Here is a 14265-nt window from a genome sequence, read left to right on the forward strand (position 1 = left end):
TCCATTTAAACTAAATGTAATGAAAGTGAATGAATTTGTCACTACATTGGATTTACTTAGGGAAACATTTTTGTTTCAATTTAACCTGAAAAAACAGCACTGCAAAACAACCCTAACATGAATATATTTAAAATGTGTATGACAACCTAGTCTCAATATCATGAGATGAATGTTCCTATAAAATATTAGCAAAATTGGGAAAAACTTCACAAAAGGGCATTTTCTGAACATGTGTAAGCACAGAGACATGGTTATACATGTCAGTTATAATAGAGCTACATGATCATTAAGTTCACTTGGGAGAAATGTCATTTCAAAAATCACTCAAATCAAGTTTTTATAATATAGGTAATTCAAAGTTAGCTCCTCTCCCCAAAGGCTGACATTTATAAAACAGAATTTTTAGTAAACTCTTTTAAAAATTACCTGCTTTTGCAGCCATCTTTCATGCCTTCGTTGTTTCCGTCTCAGAGTCTTCAGCTTGCTCTTTTCTCTCTTACTGAGCCTCTGATTAATGGCACCCAATGAAAAACTGCCTGAGTGCAGGAAGTCCAGAGGAGAGAGGTGCTCTTCCTGGTCTGGGGCCTCCAGTGTGCCCCTGCCAGCTGAGGGCAGGTCCATCAGGAAAGTCAGGTTGTTAGAACTAGCATGGCCAGAGTACACTGCAGAAGCTTCTAGACCACACTGAAATTCTCCTCCTCTTTGTGTCTGGGTCTCACGGGGAGTCACTGAAAATCTTTGCAGCAGCATATTAGGATCAAAACTGGATGAAATCTGAAAGGAACGGTTATTTTTACTCGATTCTAAAGGCAAGCCCGAAAGGTCAATAGGCTGCGTTTCATTTAGCCTGGGATACACAGTAGTCTTACTATGGATTTCATATAAAGTGGGTAATAAAGTCAGTTTCTCACTGATGTCCAGATCCAAGCTATGTGATTTTCTATGAAAAGCTTTCGTAGTGCATCTGCCAGTCACAAGCTGCGGAACAAGAAGCTGACATTTTGGATCTGCTTTGAAGAGCAGTTTTTCGTTCTTCATCTTGAAATACGTTGACCGTACCTCCAGGCAAAGTGCTTCCGTTAATCTTCCAGGGCCATTATTATTTTGGGCCATGTTTAAAAGCCCGTGATTTCTGTTTTTGGAGGCGTCACCTCTCAGCAGAGTTTCCTTGTCACAACCTGACTGAACTCTAGGATGTGACAAGTATTTCAGCGAGGGTCTCATTAGTCGGCCTGACCGTGTTGGCTGATAATCGGTCCGGCTTTTGGAGAGATGTACAGCTGCAAGCTGGCCACAGGAACATTTTGGAGTGCTGACAAAATTAAAGCCCCCTAAACGGGCCCCACAGAAAGGGCAATTCAGTTTTCCAACTGTCCACTGGGCCTACAGGTAATAAAGGAAAATAAAAACAATTCTTTCTTTGTAAAGTAACCAAAAAGAATGTGAGCTGTTTTTTTGTTTGTGGTTTTATTGTTTGTTTGTTTGTTTTTTAAAGCCGACCACATGAAAGTTTTCTATGCCACAGAAAAGGCCAGCATTCTGTTTTCTGATTAGTAGACAAAACAGTCTACTAGATGGAAACAAGCCTTCCAATAAATAGAGATAAGAAGCTCCAAAGGTCTAGAATGATAACATATTGCACATCACACCCATCTAAACGACACTCCTAAGAATTCTAAAAGTCTCTTAAACAATAGGCTGAATATGGATACAGTGTGAACTAATGAAAAGAAAAATACACTATGGAACCAGGAAGCAAATCAGTCTACAGAGCTTAATTTGCAAGTAAAATCTCACAGAAAAGTGTCTGTTTTGATACACTTCTTGCATACCAAGCACTGTGGGAGGGAACTTTACCCAACCAACAGAATAAAGCTCTTCCTGCCTTTTTACATACAACCAAAAGATATTGGTTGCATACATCAGTTATTTCATTTTCTATACTCAGATTACAAATTAATAATGAACTAACTTAAAGTTATCTTTTCAACAGAGATAGTAGGACATCTACAGTGTCCTAATACATTTTCTAAAGTTCAGGACACTAATAAGCAGTGCACTGGCATTTTCCCAGGAAATCATTACAATGTGAGAATGGATGCAAGGGATATCTAGCTAATGTTATTCTTTAACAAAAAAAGTAAGCTAGTCAGTGGAGAAAGGCAACTATATTGTTCCAAAAATCATATTACTTATACTTTTCTAATACTTAGCTTTTTTGAATTATGAGAAATAATGATGCCACACTGACAAGATGAATTCCTACTCATAATATTTCATTAAGGATCCTTAAAAGTGTGTTTTTTTGATACTGATTGTGCCAATAAGAGTCATTAATTTTCCAGTTTATTTTACATTTGTGTAATGAGACACATAGGATATTTCATTCACTCAATAGGTACTGTTCTAGGTGCTGGGGATATAGTACATAATGAACAAAATATAAAAACTTCTGACTTCATGGAGTTTTATTCTAGTAGAGGAGCTAGGTAACTAACAAGATCAGTAAGCCCTTTGTGTGTGTGTGTATATATATGCATATGTGGATGTGTATATGAATGTGTATAATAATTTATATATGTCATATATACTTAAGCATATTTCAAGTTCTATATATCACTTATAATGTGTGTGTAAAACATAGATAGGTATATAAAGTAGAGAAGGGAGAAAGGAAGTGTTGAGAGTGGTAATAGTGGGGAGTGGCAGCTGATAGACTGACTAGGCAATGCCTCACTGAGAATAAAGACCTAAGGAAATGAAGAAACAGGTGAGTAGTTGTGGGAAGAGAATTCCAGGAAGGGGAAATACCAAGTGCAAAGTCTGAGGTATAAAAGTACTCAGAGCACTCCAGTAATAATGAAGAAACCAGTAAGTGTAATCAAGTTACACACCCTTTCATGTCTCTTGAAACAATGCATCCAAGAAAAATAGCTCTAAAATGAGGATAAAAACTTTCTGAAGGTAGTATATTCCTAATTTTACTCAGAAACTATGGAACTTACTTTTTGTATTAGGCAGTGTATCCATTCTGGAAGGGCTTCTACATCCATATGCCACACATGACAAATATTTTTATCATCAGCTGAATCATGTCTATCCTGTTATATCAAAATGCATGATATTAGTCATGACTAGTTCAGAATTTATTACACAAAATTCATATTTGAGTAAAACACAAAAAAATACTTTCAATTTTAGATAGGAAGGAAATACATGCTGCCCTCCTCTCCTTACTCCCATTGCCAAAGAGACAAACCAAGAAAGAAAAGTGTTTTCTTCAGGGAATAGCCACGTTTAAATTGACCAAAAAAAAAAAAAAAGATTCCTCCATTTCATTGAGTTCATCAAATTAAATTTAAAATTGAGCAGAAAGTTACTGAATGGACAAATCTGGTGCCCTATTTCTTCTGTGTGTGAGTAAAACTACCATTCATGACAACTTTCCCCAGCCTTCAATCTCTGATTCTGTCTGGATTCTAATGACAGAATAAAGGAGTTGCTGTATTCTCTATCAAGATGCCCAAGAAAAGTTTAAGAGAATGGGAGAAGAGGAATAATTGTACAGGGAGCTAGAAAGGCTTTGACTAAATTTCAGCTGTGTAAGTACAACAAAAATTTCAAAAAGAGACAATTTTAGCCTTTTCAAGTAGAAATAAATGTGATATATAGTTGAGACACGATGACTTCTCAACATGTCAAAAAAATTCAGGGCAGGCCAGGGTGAAGATATGTGGTTCTTTACTACCTCTGTGATGGTAGGACAGCTGCTTTACCTCTCTGGCTGTTTCTTTTCCCGTAAAACACTGCTACATAACTGCTCAGGTCCCTTCTGGGTCTACAGAATTTCATTCTGTGAAATGACAGAAAGGGCTGATTGACAAGAACAGCACAAGGGTAGGCTCCTGTCCATATATCCATTCCCAGGATCAGATTTTAAACAGAAGTAGCTCTGCAAGCTGCCAAAGAATAGTTCTCTTTTATATTTCCAAAGTGGTTGCACTACTAGTTACTATAATCAGGTTATAACAAAGTAACAAACAATTAGGAAATTATTAAGCATGACTTAGAAGTTTGTATTCACAGTACTATGAATGAAAAAGGACTGAACCTCTTTAAGAAATTTTCACTGAAAAATCTACATTAGATTGTGACTTAGAGCCAGGATCACCCAGAATTTTTGTTTAATATCCCAAGATGGTTCCTCTGGACCTTACATCATTTTTCTCCTCCATCAGTAGATCCTAAGGTACTAAATTGTTGCCCAGTGTAGACAAAAAGTTTCAGTGTAATTTATTTACATATTGGAAAGATCTATAAAGAAGTCATGTTAATCTAACTTTGGTCAGGAGCCCAAAACATCAAAATATAAATTAAAAGTGGAAGGGACTTGAGCTACTGTTATAGGTTAGATCACATTTCATTATTTTGTATATTGTATACAGCAGTATCTTATATGCCAAAATAATAATTAGTGCTAAACCAAATTCAAGATTATAATGGTGAAAGAAAACTTTTGTTAAAAGGTTTAAAAATTTCCAATTCTGATGTTTTAAAAATCTGCAACATGGGTTGAAAATATTTCAATGGCAAATAGAAAATCTGTTGGGAAGGGTTTATAGTTGCCCAAAGACAAACTTTACAGTTTTATTCATGATGCCTAAACTCCAATTCTGGTTAACAAATAGAACTTCCCATGTCAATACAAGAATAATGAGGGCCAGGAAAATGCATGGCAATATGAAGAGGATATTACTGAACAGAAGTAAAGTTAGGAACAGAAGAGGAGATGCTAGGAATACTCTCTAGCTCCAACATCTTACTGCTCCCTAATACATGTCTATTCACAAGAGTGTTAGGCAAACATACAAAGGTTTAATCTTATTCTAGATTATGATAAAATGATACAACGAAAATTCAGGCAGAGAGAAATGTAATTCTTGGTTTTAAGATAGCGAAGTGAGTACATATTCCAGCCTATACTCCCTATCAAACCACAGAACCTACAAAATATTTTTGAAAAAAAGGAATCAATAGATGAATGGGAAAATATGGATGGGGAGATTTCAATGGACCAAAAATTGTAAGGAACCTTTGAGAGATTAATGAGGGAAACAAGAGCATACTGTATTCAAGTATATAACAGATGAGAACAACACAAAGAACGGCCCATGCCAAAGCTGTGGAAAATAGAAGCAAAAAAGGGCCCTGGGCAACTATTAGGGGTGGATGTGAAGTCTGTCTGTCTCCAGGTAAGAGGAGTACTTGAGGCAGAGAGAAATAGGGCAAAATTTCTGAAAATGTGGCTGGAAAGGCCTGGAAAAAAATGGAAAGCATTTGCAATATGTCCAGAAGATGAGCTACGAAGGACCAATCTCTATTCTTGCTGAAAATATTACCACATAAAAATATTACATTATTTAATATATTAACTATATCAACATATAAAGAATATGAAATAGATTTGTTTTAATAATAAGGTACACCTCTAACACACACTGTTATTTTTAAATCAAGTGAAAGAGAACTAAATATACTCTGAATTACGATACTAAAAGCATATACAACCTAAAGAAAACCAATATTAAAATTTTCTATGGAAACATATGTATATAAATGGATAGAAAAGGTACCTTACAGGCTGTGTACCAAGTTGATATCACTGGCTAGATTTGAAGAACGAAAGAAGCCTAAGATTAGGAAAGTTATTAAAAGGAAACTAACTTTTCCATAAGTGTTTTAATGGGAGAATATATTAAATTACACTTATATAATAAAATATTTATTTAAAAATTGATGTAAATAAAAATAAAATACATTGATTACTTCTAGTTCTGGCAATACTGGAGTAAGTGGTATTAGACATGCTCTCACTATTAAAACTGATAAAACTAGGCAAAATATATTAAAGTATTATTTTAAGACATTAGACAAAAGAAAGCACAGGACTGTGATCCCTCAGAGAAGGAAAATAAATGAGGTAAGTCTAAAAATAACCATGGATTTCTGCCTGGGGGAACTTTTAGAACCTTGGTGTGGGGAGGAGGAACCCAATTAGTGTACAGCAGCCTTGATGATTTAAGATGGAGCTCAGAGTCTGTAGAGGCTAAATAGCTAGAATTTGCAAGACACTGTACTGGCAAGGAGAGGCCTATAAATAGAAAAAAAGTTCTAAAAATCTGTATAGTGATTCCTCTAAATTTTTGGTTGAATACCAATATGGACATATGTAGGGTGAGATATCAGAGAACCAGATAAAGAAAATTTACCAAGGAAAAGACATCTTCTAGTGAGCTGTAAACATAGCTATTCACACAGCGCTCACAGCAAGGCTGGGAAGATGTTCAAGTTCCAAGCAGCCAGAGTAGAAAGATCTCAATGAACTTAAGGGGTCTTTAGGAGAGATTCCAGAAGAGTTCTGCCTTAAAAGTAGGGCTAAATTAGCCTAAGAGTAAAGGGTACTAAAAAGCAACCCTAGCAAATCTTAAAAATAAGCCTCCAAAGAATGAATTTCAATCACAAATAACTTATATGCCTGCTAAAACACCCTTTAAAGGAAGACAATAATGTCCAGACACTCAATAATGTTAAATCTAAATGTCCAACCTACAAGAAAAATTATTAGATATGTACAAAAAAACCCCACAAACAGCAAACATATGACCCACAACCAGGAGAAAAATTGATCAATAGAAATATACCGCCCCAAAGTGGATATTATTGCATAAACAGACATTAAACCAGCTGTGACAAACATTTTCAAGTATTAAAAGAAAAACATGAGTATAATAAAAAGATAAATTGTCTTAATACCAAATGAATGATATATCTAGCGGAAAAACTTTTCTGAAATTAAAAATTTCACTTAACTGCAAATTAGATACAACAGAAGAAAACCTGAACATATAAAATAAAAAATAATGAAAAAAACCAAGCATAGAAAGAAAAAAAGTGTGGAAATCAATGAGCAAAATCTCAGTGACTTTTGGGAAACATCAAATAGTCTAACATACATGTAAATGGAGAAAAGACAGAACAATAGAATAAATCATGGCCAAATTTTCCAAAGGCCTATAGATTCAAGAAGCTCAGGGATCCTCAAACAGTGTAAACACAAAGAAAACCATGGCTCTTAATAAAATTGCTGAAATTTAATGACAAAAGAGTGCATCAAGAAAAACTAGGTATCTTACAAACAGGAGAAAAAAGATAACAATGACTTTTGGAATTCCACTTAGGGCCATGAAGAAATAGGAGTTCAGAACTAACTTCCTACCACAAACAAATAGGAAACTGGACAAAATGTAACAAACAACTATTTTCAAAACAGTGGGACAACAGGCAGTAAAATACTGACTTCTGAGAGAAATAAATTAATTGAATCTACAGTTATCCAGACTTTCTTCCTGGAGGCAATTAACAGAGTACAGTACACATGAAGAAGGAACCCCAACAGAGTCTGGTCAATTTTCTGACTTGAGGAAACAAGAATCAGATGTTTTGGAGCTTAAGGCAAACTAAAATCTGCAGGACACAGTACCCAAGAAAAAGATTTTTTTTAAAGTTCCAGAAATTTGTATATGGTTTCCCCTTGAGTCTTTGATCAAAGTCCAATATGGTCATGCTTAGAGCAAAACTCCAGGAGACTGTGCTAAGAACACCTGTACAGGGGAAAGAACAATTAGAGAGGCTATAAGCCAAATAATTCCAAGAGCTCACACAGGGCCAGGAAACATTATGTTCCAACCAGCCTGATGGAAAAAGAACCATTAAATAATGAAGCATTCAGTAGTGACCCAAAGGGTCATTCCATAAAAGTGCGACTAAATTAGCCTTAGAATAAGGACTACTCTAAACGTGCCCTAAAGAACCTAAAAATAAGCTTCTAAGTTATCAAAATTATCTAAAAACAAGTATTAGGCAGAACAAAATACAAAAGCCTTTAAAGGAATAAAACAAAGAATAACACTCCACAACATGAAATTTACAGTGTTTGGTATCCAAACAAAAATCCAACATGGTACAGGCCTGGGGGAGAGGAATAGCAGCCACTGAGGGAAATGGATAAAACTCTATCCAGATCCTTTCTCCTTGTCTCCCCAACAAAACAAAAGCCTTAAACTACTAGCGGAAGGACAACACACATTGTGACCCTTAGAGCACTGATGAACAGCAACAACAAAACCCTCAAATCCCTGAGAGTGGCAGGAATACAATGCTGGATGCAAAACTATAACTGAAAGGGACAGGAGCACTGAGATGGCCAAACCCCTAAGATCCAAAAATGCAGTGCCTGAGGCAGTCAGGAAAGGAAGTTGGATGTAAAGTAGGGGACAGAAAGGAAAAGATGGTACTGATGAGGATGAACTGAAACTCATGCCAGTTTCACTGTCTCTGATCTTGATTATGTGGGTATATATCAGAGAAACTAGAACCCTTCATCACAGAGCTAAATATACATCTATCGACCCAGGAGGTAGAGTCTGAACTAGGATCCAGGGGAAGGCAGAGAAATTATAGGCTTGTTGAAGTTGCTGTCCCTCTTCAACAAGGCAAGCCAGCATAATAAAACTATGAGGATAGAGAAGAGATCAGTAATTGTCAGGGTTGGGTGAGGGAGGAAAGGATTGAATATGAAGGGTGAGCATGAGAGAATTTAGGGAATAATGTAACTGTTCTGTATCTTGATTGTAGTTATGTATAATCAACCCTATTCATTGTCAAAATCCAGGGAACTGTATACCAAAGAGTAATTTTACTGTACAAAAAAATGTTATAAATGAAGGTGAAATAAAGACTTTTTCATAGGAGCAAATCATAAAAGAATTTATCATCAGTAAACTTGAACTATAAGACATGGCAAAGGAAGTTCTTCAGGTACAAGAAAAATTTCATCAAATGAAACTTGGATCAACACAACTGAGTAAAGTGATCCTCAAATGGTAAATGTAAAATTTATTTTTTTCCTTTTAATTTTCTTTAAAGGACAGCTTACTTGTTAAAGCAGTTTGTTAAAAATATACTGTGGAGTTTTAAATGCAAAAATAAAATATCTGAAGACAACAATAAGAAATGAGAAATAAAAGCATACTGAGTAAGATTCTCACTCTATATGTGGTATGGCATAATATAATTTAAAGGAAGACTTTGATAAATTACGGATGCATGTTGTAAACCAAAGATCAACCACTAAGGGAAAAACAGTACCCTAAAAAGTCAACAGACATAAAAGGAATCCTGAAAATAACTTAATCCAAAAATGCAGTAAAAGAAAAACAGAAAACAGAACATGAGACAAATAGGGAATAAATAAGATGTTACATTTAAGCTCAAACATATTTATACTCACATTAAATGTAATGATCTAAATACTCCAATTACAAATCAGAGGATATTAGACTGGATGACAAAGACCAAACTATACATCATATACAAGAAATTCATTTTTAATATAAAGGCATCCATAGGTTTGGAATTTAAAGGATAAAAATTTTTATCATGCTAACATAAATCAAAGGAAAGCTAGAGTTGCTATATTAATATCAAAGTAGATTTCAGGACAAGGAATATTGTCAGGGATAAAAAAGAAACTTTTCATAATTATAAAAAGGAGTCAATTCATCAGGAATACATAACAATTGTAAATATGTATTCACCAAATAGCAAATGTCAAAATACTTGAAGTAAAAGCTGACAGAACTTAAAAAGAAAATGGACAAACGCATAATTATAGTTGGAAATATCAGCATTTGTCTTAAAAAGTTGTATTATAAGTAGACAGAAACTCAGTAAGAATATAGAACATCAGAGAGGGGGAAGATGGTGGAAGAGTAAGACGCAGAGATCACCTTCCTCCCCACAGACACACCAGAAATACATCTACACGTGGAACAACTCCTACAGAACACCTACTGAACGCTGGCAGAAGACCTCAGACCTCCCAAAAGGCAAGAAACTCCCCACGTACCTGGGTAGGGCAAAAGAATAAACAGAGACAAAAGGATAGGGACGGGACCTGCACCAGTGGGAGGGAACTGTGAAGGAGGAAAGGTTTCCACATGCTAGAAGCCCCTTCGCAGGCGGAGACTGCGAGTGGCGGAGGGGGAAATCTTGGGAGCCGCGAAGGAGAGCGCAGCCACAGGGGTGCGGAGGGCAAAGCGGGGAGATTCCCGCACAGAGGATCGGTGCCGACCCGCACTCACCAGCCCGAGAGGCTTGTCTGCTCCCCCACCAGGGCAGGCAGGGCTGCGAGCTGAGGGTTGGGCTTTGGTTGGAGCGCAGCGAGAGGACTGTGGTTGGCGGCGTGAACACAGCCTGAAGGGGTGAGTGCACCACGGCTAGCCGGGAGGGAGTCCAGGGAAAAGTCTGGACCTGCTGAAGAGGCAAGAGACTTTTACTTCCCTCTTTGTTTCTTGGTGCGCGAGGAGAGGGGATTAAGAGCGCTGCTTAAAGGAGCTCCAGAGACAGGCGCGAGCTGCGGCTAAAAGCGCGGACCCCAGAGACGCACATGAGACGCTAAGGCTGCTGCTGCCACCAAGAAGCCTGTGTGCGAGTACAGGTCACTATCCACACCCCTCTTCCGGGGAGCCTGTGCAGCCCCCCACTGCCAGGGTCCCGGGATCCAGGGACAACTTCCCCGGGAGAACGCATGGCGAGCCTCAGGCTGGTGCAACGTCATGCTGGCCTCTGCAGCCGCAGGCCCACCCTGCACTCCGTGCCCCGGCACCACCCCCCCACCTCCCCCCCCCCCCCCCCCCCCGCCCCGGCCTGAGTGAGCCAGAGTTCCTGAAGCAGCTGCTCCTTTAACCCTGTCCTGTCTGAGCAAAGAACAGACGCCCTCCGGCGACCTAAACGCAGAGGCGGGGCCAAATCTAAAGCTGAACCCCGGGAGGTGTGGAACAAAGAAGAGAAAGGGAAATCTCTCCCAGCAGCCTCAGAAGCAGCAGATTAAAGCTCCACAATCGACTTGATGTACCCTGCATCTGTGGAATACATGAATAGACAGCAAACCATCCCAAATTGAGGAGGTGGACTTTGAGAGCAAGATTTATGATTTTTTCCTTTTCCTCTTTTTGTGAGTGTGTATGTGTATGCTTCTGTGTGAGATTTTGTCTGTATAGCTTTGCTTCCACCATTTGTCCTAGGGTTCTATCCGTACATTTTTTTAATAATTATTTTTTATTTTAATAACATTTTATTTTACTGTATCTTCTTTCCTTCCTTCCTTCCCTCCCTCCCTCCCTCCCTCCTTTAGACAATGAATCATCCCAAATTGAGGAGGTGGACTTTGAGAGCAAGATTTATGATTTTTTTCCCCTTTTCATCTTTTTTGAGTGTGTATGTGTATGCTTCTGTGTGAGATTTTGTCTGTATAGCTTTGCATCCACCATTTGTCCTAGGGTTCTATCCGTCCGTGTTTTTTTTTTTAAATTTTTTTCTTAATAATTCTTTTTTATTTTAATAACTTTATTATATTTTATCTTACTTTACTTTATCTTCTTTCTTTCTTTTTTCCTTGCTTCCCTCCTTCCTTTCTTCCTCCCTCCCTCCATCCCTCCCCCATTTCTTTCTTTCTTGCTACTTCTACTAATTCCTTCTTTCTACTTTTGCTCCCTGTTATTCTGAGCCATGTGGATGAAAGGCTCTTGGTGCTGCAGCCAGGAGTCAGTGCTGTGCCTCTGAGGTGGGAGAGCCAACTTCAGGACACTGATCCACAAGAGACCTCCCAGCACCACATAATATCACATGGCGAAAATCTCCCAGAGATCTCCATCTCAACACCAGCACCCAGCTTCACTCAACGACCAGCAAGCTACAGTGCTGGACACCCTATGCCAAACAACTAGCAAGACAGGAACACAACCCCACCCATTAGCAGAGAGGCTGCCCAAAATCATAATAAGTCCACAGACACCCCAAAACACACCACCAGACGTGGACCTGTCCACCAGAAAGACAAGATCCAGCCTCATCCACCAGAACACAGGCACTAGTCCCCTCCACCAGGGAGCCTACACAACCCACTGAACCAACCTTAACCACTGGGGACAGACACCAAAAACAATGGGAACTACAAACCTGCAGCCTGCAAAAAGGAGACCCCAAACACAGTAAGATAAGCAAAATGAGAAGACAGAAAAACACACAGCAGATGAAGGAGCAAGATAAAAACCCACCAGACCTAACAAGTGAAGAGGAAATAGGCAGTTTACCTGAAAAAGAATTCAGAATAATGATAGTAAAGATGATCCAAAATATTGGAAATAGAAGAGACAAAATGCAAGAAATATTTAACAAGGACCTAGAAGAACTAAAGATGAAACAAACAACTATGAACAACACAATAAATGAAATTAAAAATACTCAGATGAGATCAATAGCAGAATAACTGAGAAAGAAGAACGGATAAGCGACCTGGAAGATAAAATAGTGAAATAACTACTGCAGAGCAAAATAAAGAAAGAAGAATGAAAAGAACTGAGGACAGTCTCAGAGATCTCTGGGATAACATTAAACACACCAACATTCAACTTATAGGGGTTCCAGAAGGAAAAGAGAAAATAAAAGGGACTGAGAAAATATATGAAGAGATTATAGTTGAAAACTTCCCTAATATGGGAAAGGAAATAGTTAATCAAGTCCAGGAAGCACAGAGAGTCCCATACAGGATAAATCCAAGGAGAAATACGCCAAGACACATATTAATCAAACTGTCAAAAATTAAATACAAAGAAAACATATTAAAAGCAGCAAGGGAAAAACAACAAATAACACACAAGGGAATCCCCATAAGGTTAACAGCTGATCTTTAAGCAGAAACTCTGCAAGCCAAAAGGGACTGGCAGGACATATTTAAAGTAATGAAAGAGAAAATCCTGCAACAAAGATTACTCTGCCCAGCAAGGATCTCATTCCGATTTGATGGAGAAATTAAAATCTTTACAGACAAGCAAAAGCTGAGAGAGTTCAGCACCACAAAACTAGCTTTACAACAAATGCTAAAGGAACTTCTCTAGGCAAGAAACACAAAAGAAGGAAAAGACCTACAATAACGAACACAAAACAATTAAGAAAATAGGAATAGGAACATACATATTGATAATTATCTTAAATGTAAATGGACTAATGCTCCCACCAAAAGACACAGATTGGCTGAATGGATACAAAAACAAGACCCATATATATGCTGTCTACAAGAGACCCACGTCAGACTTAGAGACACATACAGACTGAAAGTAAGGGGATGGAAAAAGATATTTCATGCAAATGGAAACCAAAAGAAAGCTGGAGTAGCAATTCTCATATCAGACAAAATAGACTTTAAAATAAAGACTATTAGAAGAGACAAAGAAGGACACTACATAATGAACAAGGGATCAATCCAAGAAGAAGATACAACAATTGTAAATATTTATGCACCCAACACAGAAGCACCTCAATACATAAGGCAAATACTAACAGCCATAAAATGGGAAATCGTCAGTAACACATTCATAGTAGGGGACTTTAACACCCCACTTTCACCAATGGACAGATCATCCAAAATGAAAAAAAATAAGGAAACACAAGCTTTAAATGATACATTAAACAAGATGGACTTAATTGATATTTATAGGACATTCCTTCCAAAAACAACAGAATACACATTCTTCTCAAGTGCTCATGGAACATTCTCCAGGATAGATCATATCTTGGGTCACAAATCAAGCCTTGGTCAATTTAAGAAAACTGAAATCATATCAAGTATCTTTTCTGACCACAATGCTATGAGACTAGATATCAATTACAGGAAAAGATCTATAAAAAATACAAACACATGGAGGCTAAACAATACACTACTTAATAACGAAGTGATCACTGAAGAAATCAAAGAGGAAATCAAAAAATACCTAGAAACAAATGACAATGGAGACACGATGACCCAAAACCTATGGGATGCAGCAAAAGCAGTTCTAAGAGGGAAGTTTATAGCAGTACAATCCTACCTTAAGAAACAGGAAACATCTCGAATAAATAACCTAACCTTGAACCTAAAGCAATTAGAGAAAGAAGAACAGAAAAACCCCAAAATTAGCATAAGGAAAGAAATCATAAAAATCAGATCAGAAATAAATGAAAAAGAATTGAAAGAAATGATAGCAAATATCAATAAAACTAAAAGCTAGTTCTTTGAGAAGATAAACAAAATTGATAAACCATTAGCTAGACTCATCAAGAAAAAAAGGGAGAAGACTCAAACCAATAGAATTAGAAATGAAAAAGGAG

At 37.5% G+C, this 14265-nt stretch overlaps 1 protein-coding gene across 1 annotated transcript in view; it reads right to left on the reverse strand.

Annotated features, from left to right (window-relative positions):
• Positions 1–14265, reverse strand: part of RNF180 (ring finger protein 180) — a gene marked incomplete at its 3' end in the record, with an annotated part of 283378 nt that overhangs the window by 219117 nt on the left and 49996 nt on the right. The window contains exons 3-4 of the mRNA XM_082837376.1: positions 3006–3101; positions 427–1383 (exon numbers count right to left, since the gene is read on the reverse strand). Coding sequence (XP_082693502.1) covers positions 427–1383; positions 3006–3101 — 1053 coding nt within the window. The remainder of the gene's footprint in view (positions 1–426; positions 1384–3005; positions 3102–14265) is intronic.

Source organism: Leucopleurus acutus (assembly GCF_964270905.1).
Source record: "Leucopleurus acutus genome assembly, chromosome: 3".
In the NCBI taxonomy this organism is placed as follows: Eukaryota; Metazoa; Chordata; class Mammalia; order Artiodactyla; family Delphinidae; genus Leucopleurus; species Leucopleurus acutus.